The following is a 24,578-nucleotide window of genomic DNA, read 5'->3' as shown; positions in this document are numbered from 1 at the left end:
CTGAAGTCACATGTCAGTGCTACAAATGGTGAAACAATGGGAACGGGAAACTGTAATGGCGTTCCTTAGATAACATAATCCCACCATCACAATGAGAAGGTGAACCTGAAGTGAGATGTAACTGTGTGGTGTAGGTTGCGTCTGTGAGTGAGCAGTTGACCAGGGTATATCTGGAGTTGCCAGCTGATGCTCAACACCTGTATATGCCTCACAGATCTCCCTCTCCCTCGGCCGCCCTGGGCCAGGGACTGCTGGACCACTCGCTGTCTGCTGGTAAGACATTGTTGAACAGATAATTAAATTATAATATACTGTATCTGCTATGCCTATTGATTGAAGTATACATCCCATTCCCGTTGAATTTGTATTCAGTCTTATGATAAGAATGGACGTAGTTGAGTTGATCCACTGAGTGAACTAATATCAATTACCGATATTGTCGAACAACGTAAACTTTTGTCTAAGACGAATTCAAAAGATAACTTTTTGTAAACTATGGTATACCATATATCATAAAATAGCAGTGTTTTGTAATTTTAGGCGGAAATGTACCAAAAAGTAAATGAAGGGTACTTTGGTATTATACCAACCACAACTAAATTGGGTTAGGTTACCACACCTAGGTTAGGTTACGATAAGATAACCGGAAGATAACCTAATCTAACCTATTCTAACCTAACCTAAGGGTAACCAATTTAGGTGTGGTCGATATAGTATCAAAGTACCAAAAGAAAAAAAAAATCAATCTTTATACACAATAGTGGTTCATTAAACAATTTGTATTTGAATAAACCATTTTCTACAGCTAGTTTATATAGATTAGATGGTGCACATACTTCAGTATCCAATAGTCAATTCTCTGAACAGCATAAACTGTTTTAATTATTTTAATATATCAGCAGAAACGCCTGTCCAAAGGATTTTCAGCGGTTGGTTGACCTGTGCATTGTATAGGTTGTATGTTTTGATAGAGGCAGATTCTATCTGTGCACCTGTTTGTTTCTACTGCACTGACTGGATGGAAATCGTGCTCTGTAGATCTTTGGGCTATGTCTAATGTTTCAAGGTATGGGTTTTCAAATTAAGTATTAATTGGTCTGCAAGGCAACTAAAAAAGCAACGTTTTCATTTACATTTTTGATGTACCAATAAAATGATTGGATTTATTCAACCATAAAATAAAATGTAATAGAATTTTTTTATATGTGCCGTAAGATTGAGTTTTTTTCATAATCAATGAGTAGGTCTGAGTGCTTAATCCATCTACAATACAATATAATCTACAATTGGTTTCAAGACACACAATACTCTGTTCAGCTTTGTCATTTATTTGCAAAGCATGAGTGAAGTAGGTAGTAAACAACAATGCAATGGCTATACTTTACCAACACCTGATGTACGTATGTTTCTGTAGATTCGCTCCTGGCGAGTGACTCGTACGAAGAACATATCACAGACATAAACAATTGCTTCAAGATCCAATGTAACCAGATATTCATCGGGATGGTGACCATGCAGTACCAGGCCTTATCCGAGATGGTAAGTGTAAACTTTGTCTTTGGGCTTTGGATAACAAACATAACGTATTATGCTAATTAGAGGTTGGACAATATAAATAAGTCCAAACAGTTGTCCCAATTGTATCAAGTTGTCGATAAAATAGAAAAAAGTTAAATCAAACTATCAAACTCAACCATCAACTACAGTGTTAGCAAAACGGGAGTGCCGATGGAGACCAGGTCAAGTCCCTTCTAACGCATGCACCCCCACAGGTCTCCATCAGCACTCCCGTTTTGCTAACACTCCAACTCATATGTCCAACTCTGGTTTTAAATATTGAATTTTAGTTATTCAACCCATTGATGACGGAACTTTTAAAAATGCCTCAATTAATTTTATGTTTTAGGTTATCATGTGGCAATGTCAACACGTTTTGCCTGTTTTTTTTATCTAAAGTAAAAGCAAAAAAAGAAAAATCTTTGTTGAATTTTGTTTCTATAACGGTTGGCGGATGTGTAACTATTTTATGCAACAGAAGCAAACAACAAATTCACTTTCAAATGCTCTTCCCGTTGCAAAGCAAGGGTACAGCAGCTTGTTGACCATAATAATCATCTTTCTCGTCATCACTCTTATCCTACATAAATGTTTATCACAGATAGGTTTTTGAATTTTCCTATTAATCTTAGACAACAGTCTTTCATTCACAGCCTCAAATCAAATTAGAGTATCTACAATATTTTTATTGATGGTAAATCCCACTCCTGCTTGATGTATACCATCATCTCTACCCCTGTATAACGTGAAATTTCCACAGAAAATGGTTCCATTGGCCATCTAATTTCCTGCAGGGCTACCACATCCATTGTAAACTTTTTCAGTTCCCTGCTAACGATGTCCAAAGCACCTGGCACCCCCAGAGAGTGAACATTCCAGCTTCAAATCTCAAGTCCTTACGACACAGCTTAGGTGTTGTCCATTGTGATCAATCTTGTCTGAGGTATTCCGTAGGCGATACATAACCAGGGTTGTTTTACAAGGGAGGGTGGTTAGCCCATCGCCTCAACCCCCAATATGAATGGAGGACCTACTTCTGGTCAGCGGGTCCATCGGACCTAGCCGGAAGATCTGACAAGCAGATCCACCGACCTTCCCCCTATCCGCCACCCAGGGGACGCTCCGTATACGCTGAAGTAGGAAAGCGCACGGATACTTTATTACCAGATACATAAAATACTAACACTAGGTACAAAAGTTACTTAATACTAAGACTAAGATACATGGAATACTTAACACTAAAAAGTTGATTGAAGGCTTCTGTTGTCTAATCCTCTTCAGGACTTGTCTTCAATCAGCTAACATTGTAACATTGCAGAACTCTTCAGTTTTTTTCCTCTTGAAGTTTCTCCTCAGAAATGCAATATCCTCTTCCATGATTGCACTAATCTCCTACATTCCATCATGTTTCTCAAACATTTTGCCATGGCATATCTTTGGCGCTTTACTATAAACAATCCTTTTTCCAACTATGTGGATCCTTTTTTGTTTTACTGAAGCAATACAACATCAGGTCTCCGTGTTCTATAACCTCCCATTTTCCCCAGGAGCTGCTACCTGGTTACTTACTATATTGATCCTCTGCCAGTTCTTCTCTGGAATGGAACAAAAAACTTAACTTTCTTCAACTGTATTCTTCCTCAAAATAGTTTTTACAGGAGGAAAGATTTCATCTTGCATTAATTTACTGTGTTAGTGAACAAATTAAATAAATAGTTTCTATGGAAACATACATTTACTGTCAGTATGCCATTGTCCAAGCTATTTAGACCTGTTATAATGGATGGATTGAGACTTTACATATTATATATAAATAATACCCCCGCCGCAGCAAACCTGCAGACTAAGCGAATTTCCATTTGCCTGATTGGATTTACACTAAAATGTCTCCTTAAAAATATCAAATTTATTCCCTATTTAAATAGAATCAGTTTAACACATACTTAGGTTTGCTGCAACAGGGAGGGTAAAAGTGTTTTTTTATGTAAAATGTTAATAGTTAGTAAGAAATTAAAACATTTTCCAAATTTGGGCGAAATATGTTAATAAACAAGCAAACTAGAACAGTTTACTTATTCTCCATAAGAATAATATGGGAATTTTAAATTAACAATTTCTCCGTAACTATTAGGCGCATTATAACGCTTCAATATACTAAATTATTTGTTTTTTTAAGCTCTACAAAATAGTTTGGAAAGAAATTACAAAATTTTATGTTTTTTGGGTCAAAAATTGGAAAAACCCATTTTTACCCCATAAAAGCCCCCATAAACCCCCGTTCCCATGGTCCGATCATGCTGGTTCGCGAACTCGTTCGAATAAACGTAGGTTTACACGTTTGTACCAAATTTCATCAAAATCGGATCATTTTTGCTCGAGTTATCGCGCTAACGGACACATATATATATATGAATTTGAACGGATGGTGTTTTTGGCCTCTAGGGACCTCAAAACGAAAAAAAAAATCGGTCCCGTGTCCAGGTCTTACCATGAGTACTACGGTAATAGCTTATTCCCTATATGGGAAATTCGCTAAAGTTAGTTTTGTCTGTACATTGCTCAGAATTATATATATTTTTACATTCTATACATTAAAGAAGCTGGAACAATTCTTATCTAAATTTCTGTCTTTGTGTCTGTCACGGCAGAGAAGGCATTTTACGCGGCTTTCTCCTGAAAAACGAGATAATCGATTGGGATTTGTAATATTACATGTCATTCATTCATCATTAACATTAATTTCTCTTTTATTTTGTATATTTTCTCTCATAATGTCTGTTAATGCCCCTGATAATGTGTTATCAGTTATTTAATATGTTCCTCCTTGTTAATATGTTATTTTATCCAATTTTGTTCAATGTTATATAATATCCCATCACCCCACAGAAACATCATCCTATTTTATGTTACAATATAATATTTATGCAAATTCTCTCCATACCTATCCTGTACTCATCAAAAACCAACAATAATCATTTATTTAGAATAATATATAATTGTAAGAAAATTGCAATATAGTAATAACATCTTAAATATAGTATTATTTTTCAAAATTATCCAAAGAAAATCATAATTACTTTGGTTAGTGTCATTCATGTAAATTAACCAGCTGTACATCACTTCAACAATGGACATGGACTTCCTGAGCTTCTACCATTGCCTCTCCCCAGATCCTGCCAACTCTTCACAGTGTGAACATCATTCTATTGGAAATTGTGTTTAATTTAAACTAAAATTCATAATCCCAAAGTAAAACCTAAAATTTAAATTTCTCATCATCCAAAAGTATTGGACAAGTGCATTGAAGAGTACCAATTTATAAGAAGACAGACACTCCAAATTTGGTAACCATCATCCATCTTATTTAACTAAGGACAAATTTAATCTTCATTGGACATTTAAATCAGCATAGCCTACTAGGCCCAATTAACCTAACTCATCAAGATATATACATATTTCAAATTGAACTTTTATTCAAAATTTAATCTTCAAATTCTATTTTATTTCATTAAATTCAGTGAAACCATTTGGAACCTTTCTTTGGACATTTAACATTATTATATTAATAGCATCACGAACCTAGTATTTCAGAATAATAACTAAATCAAATTATCTACATTTTAAAGAAGCCTAATATATCATTCGAACCGGCACGACCACCCCTCCCTGAATTAAGAGCTCATAGCCTATTTAAATATTAATTAGTACTTTAGAAGAAACCAACCCAATAAGCCTAGAATCTTATCATCCACTTTGGAACCCCCACCATTTTGAAAATTTACCATTGTTAACTTATCCTGTAGCTAATTCAACCAATAACTTATCTTGTATTTCATTAATAAATTTTATATTGTAACTTACCAAATCTATTTATTCTTAGAATAATTCATAATTATAAGATTAAGACAAAGACTTACCTCATTAGACAGAAATAAAACATAAATTAGGAATTATCTTTATTAGGAAAGAAATGACTTTGGGTTCAATGTGGGCTAACTTATTAGCCAAAGGAATTTTGTAGGCCTAAGTTAATGAAAAGTCTATAGAAAGCTTTATGGTGCGTAGCAGATTTAAGTTATTTACCAGTATTAAAAACATTTTTGACAATGCCTACATTTTAAAAACTAAATTAACCCTGGAGCTGACTGTTAGATTTCCTAAAAATACCAGAGTATTTTGCTGCATTTTTCATAGTTATAAAAAAATAAAAATATTGAACATATAGTAGTTTTATTAATTTTGCCATGGTAATACTGAAAGTTATCAAAGGATTTTCCACGCTCAGGTTCAACTTATTGATCAGCTGGAACGTGCCTGTATCAGGTTTGTTCACTTCAGCAAGGAGAACGAACTTCGTTCCAGAGTGTTCTCTGAGAAGATGGGCCTAGAGAGCGGATGGAACTGTCACATATCACTGTTAAGCGAGAGATCGAGGTAAGTCGGGACAAACTTAGACAACATAACCTCGGCTAATCTGGTTAACAAGGTTTGATATGACAGGAATCTGAAGAGGAATGACTTTACTGTCCTGTTTTTTGGTGTCCAATTTTTGTTGGAATTTTTTTACTGTTTTGAAAACGCTCCAAGTATTAATTAACGCTTTTCACCATTTTAATCTATTTCCTCTTTGTAAACTAGAATGAAACCTAAAAAATGTGACATATTTTTGAAATCCCATCAGGTAATGATCATCTTCGTCCTCCAATATTTTGATAAAAATACCTCTACCTTTGAAAAAATCTGGAATCATGTTTGACATCAAGCTACCATTACCCTACAAAAGTCTAAAATCAAGAAGTTTCACATTGAATGAAGATTTTTAACTTTAAACCGACTTTCACCAGGTTTAAAAAGTGAATTTAATTTTGTACTATAGCTGTAGGATAAATAATTAACTAACATAGAAATGTGGAACTCAATATCTTATATGCTTACTAGGCATAAGCCTAGGCCTACTTAGTAGCAGAGTATTTAAGTACAAAAATAAGGTTTCTCGCTGAGTGATACTAGACGTTTAAAAAATGTTTCGTTAATAAATAATGTCAACTAATAAATCTAGTTAAAAACTTTGTGAATAATAACATTTTTTTATCGTTTTCCTTCCTATTTTCTATTACTTTCTGTGGTCAACTAACTTTTATCTTAAGAAAATCATTCCTAAAACCAGGGTTGCTTTATTTACCCTAATAAAATAATGAATTACGATCACAATTTCATCATAACATACAAGGTAATTCTATATGCATAAATGTTTGATGTGATGAACTTTGTTTTTCCATAATAACTTAACTTGTCTGATAAGTGTGACTTTCTATGCTTCATTGTTTTTATGATGTTTTGCACTAAATCTTTTTGGAACATTTATTTTTACTTGTTAATTACTTAATTTGTTACTTTTTTGTCCACTAAAACTCCATTTTCACTGCCACTCAAAAAATCTATTGAAACTGCCTTCAGCATGGGGTTAGTTGTTTCATATTGTTGTTATTTTGTCCAAAATGAAAATTTAATGTTAAATGTCCTCGTTTTTCTGTTACATTTTGTTCACACTTTGGTTCCTAACAAATTCTTCTAACACTGGCTTAGTTTAGTTTTAGTATTAGTGTTTGGATGCTGCTGTTTCTTGAGGGTAAACATTATTTCAGTCTTTAATTTGTTTCCCTGGCACATTAAATACCATGTGCTAGGTCATCAGATCTTTAGATTTTTGGTGATTCATTATAAAAAAAAAAATTAAAATATGGTAACAATTTAAAGTTATAGTAAAGCTAAACTTGATTTTCCTACCTTTTTTAGTAATTAAATTCTAAACCTTATTATTGTGGACAATTTATCACCATAAGATCACCCTCCTTATTTACGCCACTGGGTCCTTATTTTGACGTCACAATGGTTCTATATTCAGTACGCCGCCAAGCTATCTTCACTCAGAGCGCACTCGTGGCTTTCTTACTTTGGGCAGTGGATTTTGAAATTTAGCGTATTAAACTAAAATATTTTGTGTTGGGAAGTTGGTGTTAAGATAAACCTTTTGATTACAAAAAAACTGCAAGCCGGATGACAATTTATCATCAAATTTGTCATGTGTACTGTCAAGGACACAACGGCTGTTACATACAAAATGTAGAAACATTCTATCACCAATATGTTAACCCTAGTCCACTGCCGCGCAAAGCAAAAACGAGTGTTACTTTCTAGATATCCCTTGTAACATTTAGGTTAATACTTGCAAAAATTTTAATTTTTCCAATTAACCAAAAGGTAAAAAACTACATAAAAAAAAGAAACAGCAGCATCACACAGGGCAGTGTTCTTTGTCCCTTGGTGTTCACTAACTGCTAGCCTGCTTGGTTGTGTGTCAGTGATACAATAAAGATGGCTGCCCCTCCCCCCTCCTCCACAGACGGCGACAGTCGAGACGATCTTCACCCTTTGCTTGCTAACCACGGGTAAGTAAGTGTCTGGGGAGTTGTAAGTGATTAGACGTTGGGATTAGTTGTTTAGGTCATAGAAGTTGTGAAGTGTTTGCTATGGATAGTTGGTCATAGTTAGTATTGTTTATTGGAATTGACTTTTGTTGAGTATTCGGTTTATACTATTTATAATAACTATCAGGGTAATTTTTTGTTCTTTTATTTTACTTAAGCCACAGGAATTTTTCTTTATGCAAAGTATACTTATATAAAGTGGTAACAAATTCTATTTTGTAAAAAAAATATTGACACAAGAGGTGGTTTCTTACTGTGTGTTTTTTCGGATAAAAAAAAAACACTAAATCTGCTGTACTAAAAAAATAACTACACAGAAAATATTACTTGTAGGTTATGAATCTAGCTAGCATACTATTCATGTCCTTAAAATCCCCTCTGTAGACGTCTACTGTAAGACTTACTCAAGTTGATTTCAGAAATTAATTTATTGGTTTTTATAGCAATTAAAAGTAAATCAGCAATTTATATATTTACACTATATATTAATTTTATTTCAATTCTGATATACTGTAGTCGCCCACTTTTAATCCCAACAAAGCTGGTAAAATTAAATCAAAGAGAAGTTAATAGCTATTTACCTTACAAGTGTAGTAAGAGCGTTTTTACATCACGCAGGTGAATGTTGTGCAACAAGCGGAAGCGAGTTGCATAATTTACCTAAGTGATGTAAACACGCTCTTGCGTAACGTGTAACGTACAAGATTTTACCTGACCCGACAATTTACAGGAGGTTACGAATAATATTTTTCATTATCCATTATTTTTTTCATTCACTCATCTTCTAACAGTAACGTTCATTTACAAACAAAAGCTAGGTTAGGAAAATTCTTCAAAACATAACAATAAAATTCAAGCGCACACACAGCTGATTTCTAGTGTTGAACGTCGTTGGCTCCATACAGGTATATTTTTTTAGTAAGGCACTCAATGTTATTTTAATCGGGTTTCATTACCTCACTAAGTGAGTTTTGTTCAACTTTACATCATTCGAGAAGTAATGAAGTTGTATACATCACGCTTGGGATAGGGAACACATGGCGGGTTAGGTAAAATATGTTTAAAGATCAATATGATCCTATTCTGCGCACTGTACTTACTCTGTTGTGAAGCATGGGGAAAGTAACTACTGTAGTTAAAAAAATTATAATTTATTATTAAAATTATTGATTTCCGAAGAATGGTGCATGTCTTAGATGTTATTTTGTTTGCATATTTCCTATTTTTGTTACAGTTTGGTCGTATGTATGTTACCTATTTCACTGCAAATATTTTCCTACAAAAAAAATTATTGATGTCTGGTAAAAAGTTATTTCATTTGTCTATTTTATCTTCTGTTTGTTACCTCTTGCTGTTTAGACCATCATGACAAATAAAGGTCCTATCAACAGATATAATTAGAAACTCCACCTCATTTATTATAATCACTCTCCGACATTTGCATAGTCAAATTTCATTATCTTTTGTCATCACCTATTCTATTTTCCCCCTTTATTCAAATAAAATGCCACACTTATTTTTTCCCCTTTTAATATTAGAACACTCATTAAACTCTTAAGCTTAAAAAAATTAATAATTTAGTATATTTAATTGTTTTGTACGGTTATTGGTAACGGAGATCATTCAAAAGACCTTTAGCTCGTTTAAGGGCTTTAGAGACTTAACCGTTGTAATATTTCTATTTGTATTATATAACTTCAATTTTGACAAAGTTACACTATACCTACTAATGCACCCCTATGTTTACTATTCACACCACAGACTCTATTGCCCTTCATGACTAGTAAGTCATAGCGCATTTACTAACCAATCTCACCCACACCTCCGCCATGTGGTTTGTTCTAGTGGTACACTCAGTAGCTCCAGAGCCATGAGTATGTCTGCACCGTCGGCCATCAACATGGAGCATCGCTCTTCTGACGTTAATCAGCTGTGAGTTGTTTATCTTTGTGATAATGTTTATCAAATAGATGCTAATCTCAGTTGTTTCTGGGAATAAGTTTAAGGATGAACCAGAATTTTCAAAGCGTAGTACAGGCAAAACCTCCGCTTGGCGAGAATTGTTTTTTCATATTTTAAGCAACCAATGAAGGGTTAAAAACTTCATTTTTTTAACTTCTGGGAGATAAGTTGTTGTAGTAAGTCAAGCTTTACTAAGGGAAGGTAAGTTAGCTTGGAGTGAGATAACACAGGAATGTTTACATTTTCATTCTTCTTTTGTCTTTACTATTCTGTCTCATACTATTTGATTGTTGCATTTACTCTGTGAATGTCCTATGTTTCTATCACTCACAATAAAGTAACAAAAGCCTGTTTAAATGTTTATAAAATAATTTAAGAAACGTGCATTACAGCCATCATAATGCATTGTACTTATTGACTTGATGTTTCATAATGATCCTGTCAAGTCATTAGTTAACAAAATAGGTTCTTTTCTTTTTGGCATGTGAAATTTCCATGGAACTTGGATATTTTTATTTTTGAACAATCATCATTAATCTGCGAGCTTCCGGTCCTTCATGGTGTTAGATCGGTTCTCTTTTCACATCTTGCAAGTTGAAAAATTGCAAGAATAGGAGAAGATGCTGCTGTGATCAAGAGAGATGATCACAATTTTGCCACAATGACAGGAATCAAATGCAATGATGCCGTGATGACAGGAATCCATCACAATGTTGCCGTGATGACAGGAATCAATCACAATGTTGCCGTGATGACAGGAATCAATCACAATGTTGCCATGATGACAGGAATCAATCACAATGTTGCCGTGATGACAGGAATCCATAACAATGTTGCCATGATGACAGGAATCCATAACAATGTTGCCATGATAACAGGAATCCAATACAATGTTGCCATGATGACAGGAATCTATCACAATGTTGCAATGATAACTGAAATCCATTACAATGTTGCCATGATGACAGGAATCCATCACAATGTTGCCATGATGACAGGAATCTATCACAATGTTGCAATGATAACTGGAATCCATTACAATGTTGCCATGATGACAGGAATCCATCACAATGTTGCCATGATGATAGGAATCCATTACAATGTTGCCATGATGACAGGAATCCATCACAATGTTGCCCTGATGACAGGAATCCATCACAATGTTGCCAATATAACAGGAGTCCATCACAATGTTGCCATGATGACAGGAATCCATCACAATGTTGCCGTGATGACAGGAATCCATCACAATGTTGCCCTGATAACAGGAATCTATCACAATGTTGCCATGATGACAGGAATCCATCACAATGTTGCCATGATGACAGGAATCTATCACAATGTTGCCGTGATGACAGGAATCCATCACAATGTTGCCCTGATAACAGGAATCTATCACAATGTTGCCATGATGACAGGAATCCATCACAATGTTGCCATGATGACAGGAATCCATCACAATGTTGCCGTGATGACAGGAATCCATCACAATGTTGCCCTGATAACAGGAATCTATCACAATGTTGCCATGATGACAGGAATCTACCACAATGTTGCCATGATAACAGGAATCTATTACAATGTTGCCGTGATGACAGGAATCCATCACAATGTTGCCATGATGACAGGAATCCATCACAATGTTGCCATGATGACAGGAATCCATCACAATGTTGCCGTGATGACAGGAATCCATCACAATGTTGCCCTGATAACAGGAATCTATCACAATGTTGCCATGATGACAGGAATCTACCACAATGTTGCCATGATAACAGGAATCTATCACAATGTTGCCATGATGACAGGAATCCATCACAATGTTGCCATGATGACAGGAATCCATCACAATGTTGCCATGATGACAGGAATTCTGCACAATGTTGCCGTGATGTCAGGAATCCATCACAATGTTGCCATGATGACAGGAATCCATCACAATGTTGCCATGAAATTATTTAAACTCAAAGACTGGTCTGTGAAATAAAAGGATAATTTGTTGTAGACCTGTATGCATTCATAAGGCCCATTGTGAAACAAAGCTAATCTGTGGCTTGGAATTTCCAAAAATTGTGTTTGTCTAGCTTCATAATTATGAGTTTTTTACAGTTTTCAAATAAATAAATAAATGCTGTTCTTAATTGTGTTGTGTATAATTGTACAGTGATGACTGATGACTTGTACATTTACAGTGTGACAATGGAGGATGATTGTCCAGACCTGAGCCACGGAGATGCGTGGCAGTCACTCAGTTGTCTGACAGACAGCACAGAACAAAGCGCTCCTGTCAACTTTGACATGTCTAACAGGGTGAGCATTAAGTCTGCTTTACATCAACAGAAAGCCTAATAAACAACAATAATAACACTAATCTGTAATAAGAAGAAACTATTCCTATAGCTTACTATAACTTGCTTTTACGTTCCTACGCAAGAGCAAGTTTTAAAATCAACTTTGTTTTATTGTTGATCCACTAACAAATAATATAGCAGTTAAATATTTTTCACACAATTTTAAATTTGTTATGGTTTAATATAATCCATATTGAAAGACACTAAAAAAATGGCTGGTTAAAATAATGGTATGTGAGTCCTTTTGTAATTTTTTTTAAGTTTACTGTCTCTATCACAATTTTAAAACAATGGCTTCAAAAACCGAGATGTTTAATTGGCAAGTTTTGATTTGTCTGGGCCAATCGTTGGTGTAACTTAATCTTCTGATCTAGTGGTAAATAGTCAGAAGAATAACTCTAGCTAATACAAGTCAAAGTACTTCAAGCATCTGTAGATCTGCTGCTATCCAATTCCATAATCATACAGAAAATTGCATTAATTAATCCACTATTTTACACACAATCTCTTCCTTCCTACAGGCCAAACTACCCCGTGGCATAGACAAGATCAGGCCTCACCTGGAGTTGGTGGACAATGTGCCTCTGTTGGTATCACTGTTTACTGACTGCACAGTGTCGACAACCCGAGAGATGATCCACATAATGCAGGATTACGGAGAGACTGTGTGTGTGATGGGTTCGTCAGCTAATGCAGACAACGTGGGCATCTTCCTGCAAGCCAACGCTAGGTATACTAGGCAGATGTCGCAAGTTGTAACTTTACTATGAAAAATTGGAATTGGTTTTTTTTTAATCTACCCGTGTTTGAAAACAGATGTTTACTGTGTGGTTAAAGATTCAATGCATTAAAATGTGTGATTTCAAGCCTTGAAATTGACTGCTTTTGAATTTCTTTAGCTTTAAACTCAAACTTTAGAATCACTTCATTGGAACTAAGTCTTACAGAGTCCATTGCATTTTGTAAATAATTAAATTTCCATTCAAACGGCATTTTTTTGGCTACTATATGGCTGTGGTAACTCTGTATAGAGCGCATTATGTTCTATCTTTTGTCATTTTGAAGACTAGTGTTATTTGATTTTGCCAAAGTTTTAAGCACTAAAAGCATGTTTAAAAAATATTTAATTTCCTTAACAAAATTTGGAGGTCAATTTGAACTCATAAATAAGAAAAGCGTTTTTGTTCAGTGATCTTCCATGAAGTTTAGAAAGGTAACAATGCTGGAAACAACAACTTGTCAATATAATGCTGGTGTAAAACAAGTCATTAATTTCAAGGTATTTGTCTGTCACAGCTATTTTTTCAATGTGCAAGGCCGTATAGTGTTTAGAAGCAAAGCAAATCACATCAGATTAGATAATTATGTTTAGAACTATTCCTGAATTTGTTACATTCAACACTCCATCCACAGCCTGGCAGTGGAGCCCCTGTTCCCCCAGGTGTGTCAGAAAGTGAGTGTGTTTCAAGAGACGACGTCACAGCAAGGACAATCTCCGGTTTATTTGTCCAACACCCTCAACTCGCTACCATGCTGCATGCAGGACGCCAGCTCCATCTTTCTGCTGATAATGGAGGTAAGATATATTATTCGTGTTCACTGCACATGAATATTAAGTAATCATGTCACTGAAGTCCTAAGGTCCATATCATTACTTTTCCTACTTCCTAAACACAAATCCTACTTCAAAACTAGTCCTACTTCAAAGCTTGAAAAAATGTATAACCAACTAAAAGACTATTCAACTTGGGAATAAAATCATTGAACATCAAACTGTTGAATAGATAAAATCAGTAACAAAATCATTTTCAAAAGTGCATGTCTTAGGATTTGTTTTGGACCGATGTTATCTTGGGCACTAGTAAATTTTTTTGGTATTTGTCTTTAGCACTTTCCCTAAATGTGTTTGCAATCATCTTCAACCGACACGTCTTGAGAGATCGGATAGAGCATTCTCCCTGCTGACTATGATTACAATGCAATTGACAGTTGCCGTGTTACAGATGTTATCCTCTAACTTGTCCAGGCTAGACACTTCATGCAGTGTGCCTGGAGCAGTATACAGTACTGGGTGTGCTGTCTACTCACACTAACTACAGTCCAACTGCTTGCTGCCATGTTTCTGCTACCTCCAATATTCACATTGGGTGAGAAACAAACTTAGTTATTTTCACTCTGAAATAATTTTATATAATAAACCTTGGTGGTCTAAGTGGATACTTCAGTAGAACTAGAGGTCGTACAGTGGTCGAAAACTCGACCAAAAACATGTAATGTTCAGACTTCTTTATTTTCACCCTACGCTGTTAAATAAAACATGTTATTGGAATTTCTTCAATTTATTTTGATTTTCTGTTTATTGTGTTGTTATTTCGGCACCAGCATAGCAACCCATGATTTTTTTTTATTTCAAATTAAATTTGTGTGCTTATTTTTTAGCCTTTAATTTATCAAGGGATTCTGCCCATCTACAGGAAAATATCTTTCCAACAGTATGTGTAGATTTCCCCTGCAATGCACAGGAGCTGAGAAAAAAGATTTTAAAGAAACATGATTGCCTATTAATATATAGACAAGTTGCCCAATGTATTAGTGTACTTTAAGTAATCAAGTGTTTGATTCTCAGTTATTATTCCTGAGTTCGGAACCAATCTCATGATTGGTGTTTTGAAAATCAAATGATAATTACAGAATCAGGATTAAATAAGAACAAGATATAGTTATCTTTTGTAGTGGGTTTAGGAGAGAGATGGAGTTGTTTAGCTTACTTGAGTAAATAACAGTTCAGGAACTTGTTAAATAAAAATACACAAAAACGTGTCACAACTCAACAGATACTTAACTCCTAGAACTTATTCAGGAAGGAGAATGACGAGATGTAAATTGTACAACCTCAAAGGTTGTAAGCTGTCGTAACCTAAACGTTACGCTAGAAAAGTGGACAATAATTATGAGAGAACCACTTACGATCGTTGGTGAACATAGAAGACGGAGCCGTGACGAATCATCCCACTTCAGGGCTCAGTGCACAGTGCAGCCACCCCGCAAAACATAATAACTCTTCTGTTACTAATAATTATGACTGTTCATATGAAACTATAATGACTTCTACTACATAAGCCAAAGTGTTTCTAACTTGGTCCCATTATTGGCATAGAGATAATGTCTAATCACTGCAATACATGTTTTGTGTAGTGGATTTTAAAGGGATATTTGAGATACAAGGTATTTTTGTTGAGTTGTTTGTGTGTGTGCAGGCCAGGTGTTGTGGCTGTCCGTGGTGATCACTCCGCTGTTGTCACTGTCACTGGTCGCTGCCAAGACTGATCCTCAGGTGATGCACCGAGCCACAGGCAAGAACCACACCACTCTCAATACTGAGGTAAACATACTGTGCTATCAAATATGAATGTTTAATTCAAGTATATATATTGAAGTACAATTAGTGTCTAAATGTTGTGCTTTGTGCTTGCCTAGAGACACTCTAAGAGTCTTCTGGTTGTTAGGAAAAAACCATGGTTTATGTGCCTAATTGTTACAGGACGTACAGTATACTGCTGATTATCTAAGACCTGGTTATCTGAGCCCTTGAGTTATCAAAGGTTAATTTATGACTACATTTTTTTTCAATAATTCATTACATTATTTTCCTGTAAAAAAAGTTAAGGTAGTAATTTCTGATTTGTTAACCCTTTCAGTGCTATGCAACGATATATTGTCGATATGTCGATGTGTTACGATATATACTTGGTTGGCCACCAAACTGTTGGCAAGCTGGACGAGCCCTCTGCAGAACTTAAACAGAAGAACCTACAAGTGTCGGTCTAGGTCATTACAATGTTTTGGTGCAGACAGACATAATTGTTTCAAGTTATAGCTCAGGTCAAGCTAAACCATGTAATTTTATGCTTTCGAACCTAGAGAAATCCACCTTATTATCTTGTTTAATATATGGAACAATCCCTTGTACAGATGGCAGTGTTTGTGCTGTGGTGTTATGGAGTCAAGTTTGTCATCACCATGGTGCTGGCCCCAGTCATGTTTGCTGGGACATTGTCTCTATACTGTTTCCAGCTGCAGCCTGAAGCTACTACGAGCCAGGTTGGTAACAGGTTTTATTTTGATGTTTATCTATGCATTTAATACAATGAAGGTCAATACACACTGTCCTTCCATCCTCAGACGTTTACAGGCTGTCAATACACACGGAATCTAACTATTTTGATTTTATTTTCGCACCTAGATAAAATGCTTATGCATTTCTTTAGACAATTGTAATACTTGGATATTATTACAAATTTCAATCAACAAGTACATATCAACATATTTACTTATTATAATTTAAAAGGTTAAATAAACTGCTTGCTTTTCATTCACAGGCTGGTTGCCACTTCAACCAGGCTTTTTCCTATGCAACAATGGTCAGTCTGTTTTATTTTCGGTTTATCACTTTGTCTGATTGTCCGCAGTGTGGTACTTTACCCCCAACAGTCATACAGCAGTGCAGCCAATGTAACAACACAGTGGCCTGGGGTGGCTGGTCAGAGTATCCCTTGCACCTACAATCTGCTAGGTTGGCAATATGTGGTCTAGTGGTGCTGCATTTTTGTGAGTATTAGAAGTTTTAAAAAATTATTATTAGCTTTTGGGTTTTTAAAGATTTTAAAGATAAGAAAATTCCTGCAAAGTTCTACTTGAAAATACAGTACATCAATTTGAACCACAATTGGTACTGTGAACTCATAAGTTTTCAATTTAATTGTTGTCCTCCCTTATACTGTAACTTGATTGGAAGAAAAGTCTGTAGTGTCGTAGATTACTTATCATGAAGACCATGCAATGACAAAATACAATTCTTATCGGAAGTAAGTAGGCCTAGTAGCAAAATTCTGTTTGAAATCGATGATGTATTCCATATTAAACTTAGAAATTAGTTCTTCTATATGGTGTGTACTGTGGTTGACTTAACTGTTTACATTTATCAATGTTCTACCTTAACAAAGAATATTGTAAATTGTGTTCAGCTCAAATAATGTGTTGCCCATTATCTTAGAAATCTGCTGCACCAAAAATTTAACCATTGCTAAATGGCTCTCAGATTATCATATTTCTGTTTCAGTGGTCATTTCCATCAGTTTCGTCTACAGGGAACGGCTGATTTGGAGGCGAGCTCCATGGAAAAATGTTGTTTGGGTTTTCACATTCTTCCTAGTGTAAGTTAAATTGATGTTAATTGAGTCTACCAGAATGTTTCGAAGTGAAAATCTTTAACTGTTTGTAAGTTATACTTACACTTTTTTTATAGCAAAGAAGTCTTCCCATCTATATAGACCAGCTGTTGCCAATATTGTTTTACTGTGATAGTTGATGTGTCATAAAAGATGCTATGCTATAGTTTACAATAATTTTTTCCTATTAGTTTGGCTTGATAAAAAATGTTGGTCTATTCCACAGAAATGAGTAATTTACACACACTCTGTCAGTGGCCCAATTCAACTTTGTTAATAAAACTGGTAACATTGGAATGGAATATCTAGTCCTATCTAAAGTCAGAAGTTTTATTTTATCAATCAATTTATTCTTTGAAAAACAAAATTTGACATCTAATGTTGAACCTAATTTTTTATCGACAGGCTGGGTCTTCAGAGCGGGTTTACATTGTTGTCCCTGCAGTGGCACGGCTACCAATACGACACGGCTGAAACTGGCTGGCCTGAAATGCCTGTTGTGTTGGTAACACTCACTTCTCTTCCTCTCGTCTTCCTCGTCAACGAGTCTGTCAAGTGGCAAGAGATCAAGTAAGTGTCATAACACTAATATATCCTTAAGATCACTCTTTGAGGGTTAATTACACAGTCATGGCATGAACTATAGTGTCTTCCATAAGAAAAATCAAAGTTGGCGGCCATATTGGAAAAATGGTGGCTAAAATTATTTTTTCAACTTGACAAAATAAAAAAAATATAAAATCCAAGGCAGTTACGGTTTAACATATTTTATATCTCTTATAACTTTTGAATAAAACAGCTGGCACACTTATATCAATCACCCTGTATGTGTGTGTGTGTGTGTGAGGGATGTTGTGGGTTCTGGTGTCGCCACTAAAATATAATCTGAAGTGTTCACCCTTGTATGTATCGGCTCACCCCTTGCTTTGCTTTACACGGTCCACGGAATGCCTGAGGTCTGTGTGGACAGGAAAATACAAGGGCGATAAAAAACAGAAATTGAGAAAACTATGGTTGTAATTAAGTTTTGGCGGTTTTACCTTTCAGACTTACGATGTTGTAATAAAACTTGTATGGTGCTTATCATTATTGCTGATTTGGTCAAGAATTTAAAATAGGCTAATTCATTGATGTTTTCAGGGCTAACGAAAGGTATCAGAAAAGAGCGCGGTTGGATTTTGGGACCAAGCTGGGTATGAACTCTCCATTTTGAAACATCAATTTTTGGAGCCGCAGCCCACAAGTCCAACATCACTGTCTCCTTTGTCTTCACAAAAGATAAGAATTTTATTTTATAAAGACGTAGAAAGTATCTTCTGAAACCAGTACAGCAGATTTAAAATAGTCTGATGTATATTTTTGCTAATATTTTTCATATAATCGTATTTGTGTAAACTTTTACTTATAAGACTGCCATATTGAATCGTCAGTTTAATTTTGAAAAAATAATGTCTCTGGCGACTCAGTGGGATTACATAAATTAACGCTAATCAAATGCATATCCATTGTCTTTTGGAAGATAATGAAATTTTTAACATTTGAGCATTTTTGTTAATTTAGTTTTAAACTTTTAATTGTTGATGTAGAATTTGTTTAGAAAGTTCTTAGAACTTAAAGTTATTTTGTTGAACTTAGTTGTGATTTTATGCTTTTATACCAAGTACTGTACTTAAAACTGTCTATGCTTAGATGTCACTGATTTAACAGTTTCTAAGTAGTATTTATTCATTTGTCAAATAATAATTTTGCAATTTATCTTTACAAAGAGGATAAATACAAATAAAAAACCAATCCCCTAACTATTTAGTCATTTTCACTGTGTTCAGTATTTTTTAAATTGAAATATAAATGTGTCATTACTTGTAAATAAATGGTGTACAATTTAATTGAAACATATTTAGAACTGCAATTGTTTTCTCATTAAAGAGACATGGTTGAAGATACTGCTTACAAAATCGTGGGTTACGCCCAGGAAATTGAAAAAAAATTTATATTTTAAGTCATGTTTAAGTTTAACTCGATTCCTAAATAGTTTGCCGTTATCTTTTTCTTAAATTAAAATAGAGCCATGGTCAAACTAAATATAAGCTGTATTTTTTATCCAAAATAAAAATCTGTGAATTAATTAACAAAGCATTATTATATGGTAAGGACTATGTTAATGTTGAAAATTTTGATCAAAACAAAGGTTAAATGCGACTTAATATCGTTATATAGTTCATTATCGTTCATATATTTTGGGTCTGTTTTGGACTCAATTATTGCTTTGGACTATAAATTGCTGGCTGATGATATTGTAAGTCAATCAGCTGATAAGATAAAAGAATACAAGTCCTTACATTTTACTCACTAAGAAACATACCTCTTGCACTCTTTTCTTTGTTCACTCTTTAAATTGTCAAACTTGTTTAACTTTACCTACAGTTATGATATTATCTGTACATATTATATTGTATGATATTATCCGTGATGAGATTTCGGAATGTTTACTGTCTAATCATATAACGTTGTCTTGTAAGTTAAAACTGTAAGATATCAAAAGTACTGCCTCAATAAGAACTCTTACATTGTCACAGAAATCGTACGTAGAATACGTGTTATTAGCGGTATGTGTTTAAATACTCACTAATGTGTTTGGAATGTCGAATGTTTACCAGAGTTACAAGTTTGTGTTTTTCGCTTTAAAATAATTTTACAAAATCATTTTTCTGTAAAGTTTCTAGAACTTGATTGATTTTAGTATGAAATATCGCAGGTTAATTTGATTTAGGTACTGTTTACTGTCAACTTCAATTGCTCTACACCCAATTATGGAGACATCTGGGTGGTTAGAATGCGGGACTTCGGTCCCTGAGGTCCCGGGTTCAAATCCTGCCAAATCACCAAGATGGATTTAATCTAAGTGATAATGCCGCAACCCCTAGGTCTAGCCTGAAGTAATGTGAAAAGCAATCCTGGGCTCGTGCCTAGCGTCTAAGGGAAAAAAAATTATGGAGTCATCGTAAAAACGGACACAGGACTAACTAATTAACATGTTCACTGGGGTCGCGCGTTGACCGGCTGTGGCCGGTGGCGAAAACAGCTAATGTGCTGCGTGGATGAGTGTGCGAAAACGTTAAAATTTAGTTTCATCCAAATGAGAGGAATGTAGCAAGTACCCAGCATGAATCCAGTCGTTGCGGATGTAGTAAATGATCCCAACAGATAGCAGCACTAAACAAAACTGTTAGCCGGTCCTTAGTATTGCGTAATGGAGGGAAAAACCAGGGGCGAATTACCGGGATACACCATAAAAAATACCACAAAAGGGGTCAAGCACCATTTTGAGGTTAGGTTCCTTCCACAATTCTACACTACAGTCATTATCGTTGTTCTATTCCAAGTCACTAAATCCAAGCCTGAACCTCACACTAAAATTATTATTTTCGAACGGTTCCCACCACTGTTGAAAAAAAAACTGAAAATTAATTATACCGGATAGAAGTATAAAACTGGCACAATAAGCGGCAAGCGAAACAACGTCTCATAGCAATGCTAACCTCAAACTGGAACAACTGTTTTTAAAGGTGCTTTGACAATTATACTCGTTATGCGGCGAAGAACTGCTAGCAGAGACGAGCAGTAAACATGTTACCTAACCTAACAGTAACTTGAAATTGTATTCATAAACATTGCCTGATGTTCTAGTCCTGACACGATCCTAATTTATACAATTGGAATTTAACAAAAAAATATTGAACAATCAACCAAACATAATTTATTCTACTTTGTAATAAAAAAAAATGTAAGAACTAAGCAAGTAGCCTAAGATTTGAGGATGTACTTTTTGAACCTACATTTAACGTCTACCTGTTTGTATGTCTCAGTGAGATTAACTTTGTAAAACTTGATGTTTAATATACAGACAGGATTTTTAACTGTATGTAACTAGAGTTTAGTGAACATGCGTGTCTAACTTTCTGTAGGTGTCACCAAACTTTGAAGCTGGTCTTCGAAGGGTATTTTTGTAGACAAATAATAGCAACGAAACTATCAGTATTATTGTCATCTTGCCATTTTATAAATTTTGGTGGGTTTTTAAAGGAAAAAATCATTCTCTTATCTTATTAGGTAGAAATTATAGTAAATTTGTCAATTGTACAAACTAAGGATTCGTTTATGAAATACTTTGCGTTAGGAATTTACAGTCCTTTAAAATGTCATCATAATGCGAGATTTTTTGAAAGCTTTATCATGGTCACAAACACCTTGGTAATTAAAACTGTGTTTTTGATTTCTGAATCCAGTACCCTAAAAAAAGTACAGTTGTTTGGCACCTAGGTCTTACCATAAGCACCACAATATTTATATTTTTTATGTCTAAATGAATACAACTGGATAACTTTGGTAAAACTATATTTAACGGTAATTGTAAATCTGAGATTATTTATAAAAAAACATTTTTATATTTTCTGTTAACGTTAGTACTTGGAGTTTAACAAGAATTTATCTAAAAATGTTAAATAATTTTATGTATGTTTAACTCGCCAACTACCTTTGATTTAGTTAGGTTACTGATTAGTGTACTTAGCGGTATGTGTTTTAAAGTCGAATTTGAATAGTTAATTTGTTACATGTATATATTTTCTTAGTTGTATTTTTTGTTCTATTTAACTAATTTACTGATTGTTATTCATATTTTTGTACTTATAACATTTACTCTATTTGTCATTTACAAAAATATCTACTTTAATTAACTCATGTGTCATATAGATTGCTAGTTAACTGAATTCCTCACAAGTGATTGGAATGCTTATTTAATAGTTTATGGTCCCGTTTTTAGATAAGTACCACTTTGTTTTAATGGTAGAGGGTGACAACTCAACTATTTTTTATCAATTTTAATTGTTTACCATTTATAATGTTAAACATTGTGAAAATATTTTAAGAATGTCTAAAAACACTTCATTATGTGATATTCCTGGAACCTGGTGATTCAGAACTAAGTTAAAAACTTTAAATCGTCCATCCAGGAAACTTTAAAGTACCGGTACTCATTTATCAATTGGTGAAAAAAAAACTTTTCATCAACTACTCATTGTTACCACTCTATACTAAGTTAACTGATATTTACACTAAGATTTTCATTGTCATTTATTCAGTCTTTCAACAGTACTATATTTCAATAGATTTTTTAAAATATTAAAATCATTACCCTGTTTTGATTTTGGCTGCGCTAAAACAAGTCAAGTAGGGTTTATATTATAAATTAGAATTTCAAAGCAACAAATATTCTTTTAGGTTATTTCGTTATTTGAATTATAGAGTGTTGGTTATCTGATCTTCCGCTGTCCGACCCTTCTTGTAGACAATCAAGTACCAAAATTCCGATGATATTTCAATGTGGAATGTACACCATAGTGGGTACATGAGAGACCCCTTCGTACTATCTTTAGTCCCAAGACTTTGGTCACCTTTACTTTCTGATTATTTATACACACAGTTCATCAACACCACACACCTGCTACTCCTTGCGTATTACCATAGACACAAAGAATTAAATATAGACCGACAGCAGTGCTGCGGTTAGCATAAGTTCTGGCGTCCACCGCTAGGAGTGCCGTGTAGTTACGTAGTGTGTGCGTCGTAACTACTCGGTGGTGGACGCCAGAACGTATGCTAACCGCAGCACTGCGTCTATATTTAATACAGTCACATTATTTTATCACTGTTTATTAAGACGATTATTTTTTGTTATCTATAATAGTGGTTTCATAAAAGGAAAGAAGTTTGTGGCTGCAATGAAATACTAACTTAAAGTAATGATTTTCAACATTTAAAATATATTTTTATTATTTTCTGTGCTATCCAACCTTTCTGCTTATCTGACCTTGCTATGGACAGTTTAGGTCAAATAATTTGATACCCTACTATATTATAGGTTAAATACTCAATACATTAAAAGAAAAGGTACTTAAGGGGGTTCTACCCGGCAGCCTGAATTTCAATTCAAGCTGGTGGATTATATGGATTTAAATATAGTTCAGGTTTGAACATGCCTCTATTGTAAAAGCTCTCAACATTCAAAAACTAATTTTTTTCCAATGATTGTGTGCTTTTTGTGCTATTGACACTTCAGAGCCTGCAATGGATGGGGAAAAATGAGTTTTTAGCTATTATTTCGAAGATAAAATCACATGTAAAAAAGACTTATTTACGTATTTTAAAAAATATTAGGTAAATTCCTAAAGAAACAACTACAAATTTCCAGTTCATCGAGTGCATAGTTTGGATTTTTGAATATTTTACAGTTTATTTCAACTCGATAAACACTTTAATAATGCCACGAGGGTCTTTTTTGTAGGACCATGTTTACGCGGTAACCAGCCGGCGGATGGAACCCTCTTAGTACTTTAAGTACAAATTAAATTTTTCTACCTACCCAAAAAACATTTAGGCCCTATAACAGAATAAAACCAAAAATTTACAGATATAAAACATAACAATCTTTTATATTTTTTATATAATTTTTAAGTCACCTTACTTACCAAAATCAAAGCGTAAAAGAGATGCTACTAAATGCCATCCTTTTTGTAGCTTTTAATTATCCAAAGTTGTTTCCCTATCATTTAGTAACAATCAAACAACAGTACAAACTCACAACAATACTCAAGATCTCTACTCAACGATTGTTTATTGTCAATGTATGTACTTACGGCTCTAAATTTGTAATTAGCCTGTACTCATGGATGTGATTGCGGCAATAAATATATATTTTTGTTACAAACTTGTTTTCCTCAAGCCTTTTACTTTGAACGATCACTTGTGGTTGTTATGCTGTTAACAATCACTAACAGACCAAAATGAAACAAGGTGTTTCAAGCCACAGATTACAAAATATTAGATAAATTTAACCTACATTTGGATTGTTACATTCACATTTTATTACAGTTTTTAATATTGAGGAATGGTTCTTATTATTAAAAATGAAATAAAATACATTTGAACAGTTG

At 34.4% G+C, this 24,578-nt stretch overlaps 1 protein-coding gene across 7 annotated transcripts in view; it reads left to right on the top strand.

Moving 5' to 3' along the window:
* The window catches only part of LOC128999852 (transmembrane protein 94), a 46,624-nt gene extending 26,477 nt beyond the window's left edge, over window positions 1-20,147 (top strand). For 5 of the 7 annotated variants that reach the window (XM_054426561.1, XM_054426564.1, XM_054426560.1 and 2 more), the window contains 15 exons: window positions 135-273; window positions 1,415-1,539; window positions 5,843-5,991; window positions 7,920-8,006; window positions 9,891-9,977; window positions 12,200-12,317; window positions 12,880-13,088; window positions 13,772-13,934; window positions 14,385-14,505; window positions 15,616-15,740; window positions 16,331-16,459; window positions 16,828-16,966; window positions 17,478-17,571; window positions 17,992-18,156; window positions 18,727-20,147. In XM_054426561.1, the coding sequence (XP_054282536.1) occupies window positions 135-273; window positions 1,415-1,539; window positions 5,843-5,991; window positions 7,920-8,006; window positions 9,891-9,977; window positions 12,200-12,317; window positions 12,880-13,088; window positions 13,772-13,934; window positions 14,385-14,505; window positions 15,616-15,740; window positions 16,331-16,459; window positions 16,828-16,966; window positions 17,478-17,571; window positions 17,992-18,156; window positions 18,727-18,799 (1,923 nt within the window). In that variant the 3' untranslated portion in view covers window positions 18,800-20,147. The remainder of the gene's footprint in view (window positions 1-134; window positions 274-1,414; window positions 1,540-5,842; window positions 5,992-7,919; window positions 8,007-9,890; window positions 9,978-12,199; window positions 12,318-12,879; window positions 13,089-13,771; window positions 13,935-14,384; window positions 14,506-15,615; window positions 15,741-16,330; window positions 16,460-16,827; window positions 16,967-17,477; window positions 17,572-17,991; window positions 18,157-18,726) is intronic. The other 2 variants (XM_054426566.1, XM_054426567.1) reach the window with 2 other exon arrangements.
* Window positions 20,148-24,578: the final 4,431 nt, after the last annotated feature.

Source organism: Macrosteles quadrilineatus, unplaced genomic scaffold (assembly GCF_028750875.1).
Source record: "Macrosteles quadrilineatus isolate MER2022 unplaced genomic scaffold, UCM_ALF_1.0 Scaffold_8__2_contigs__length_117827958, whole genome shotgun sequence".
Classification (NCBI taxonomy): domain Eukaryota; kingdom Metazoa; phylum Arthropoda; class Insecta; order Hemiptera; family Cicadellidae; genus Macrosteles; species Macrosteles quadrilineatus.
Note: the sequence above shows the minus strand (reverse complement) of the source record. Positions and strands in the feature narration are given on the sequence as shown.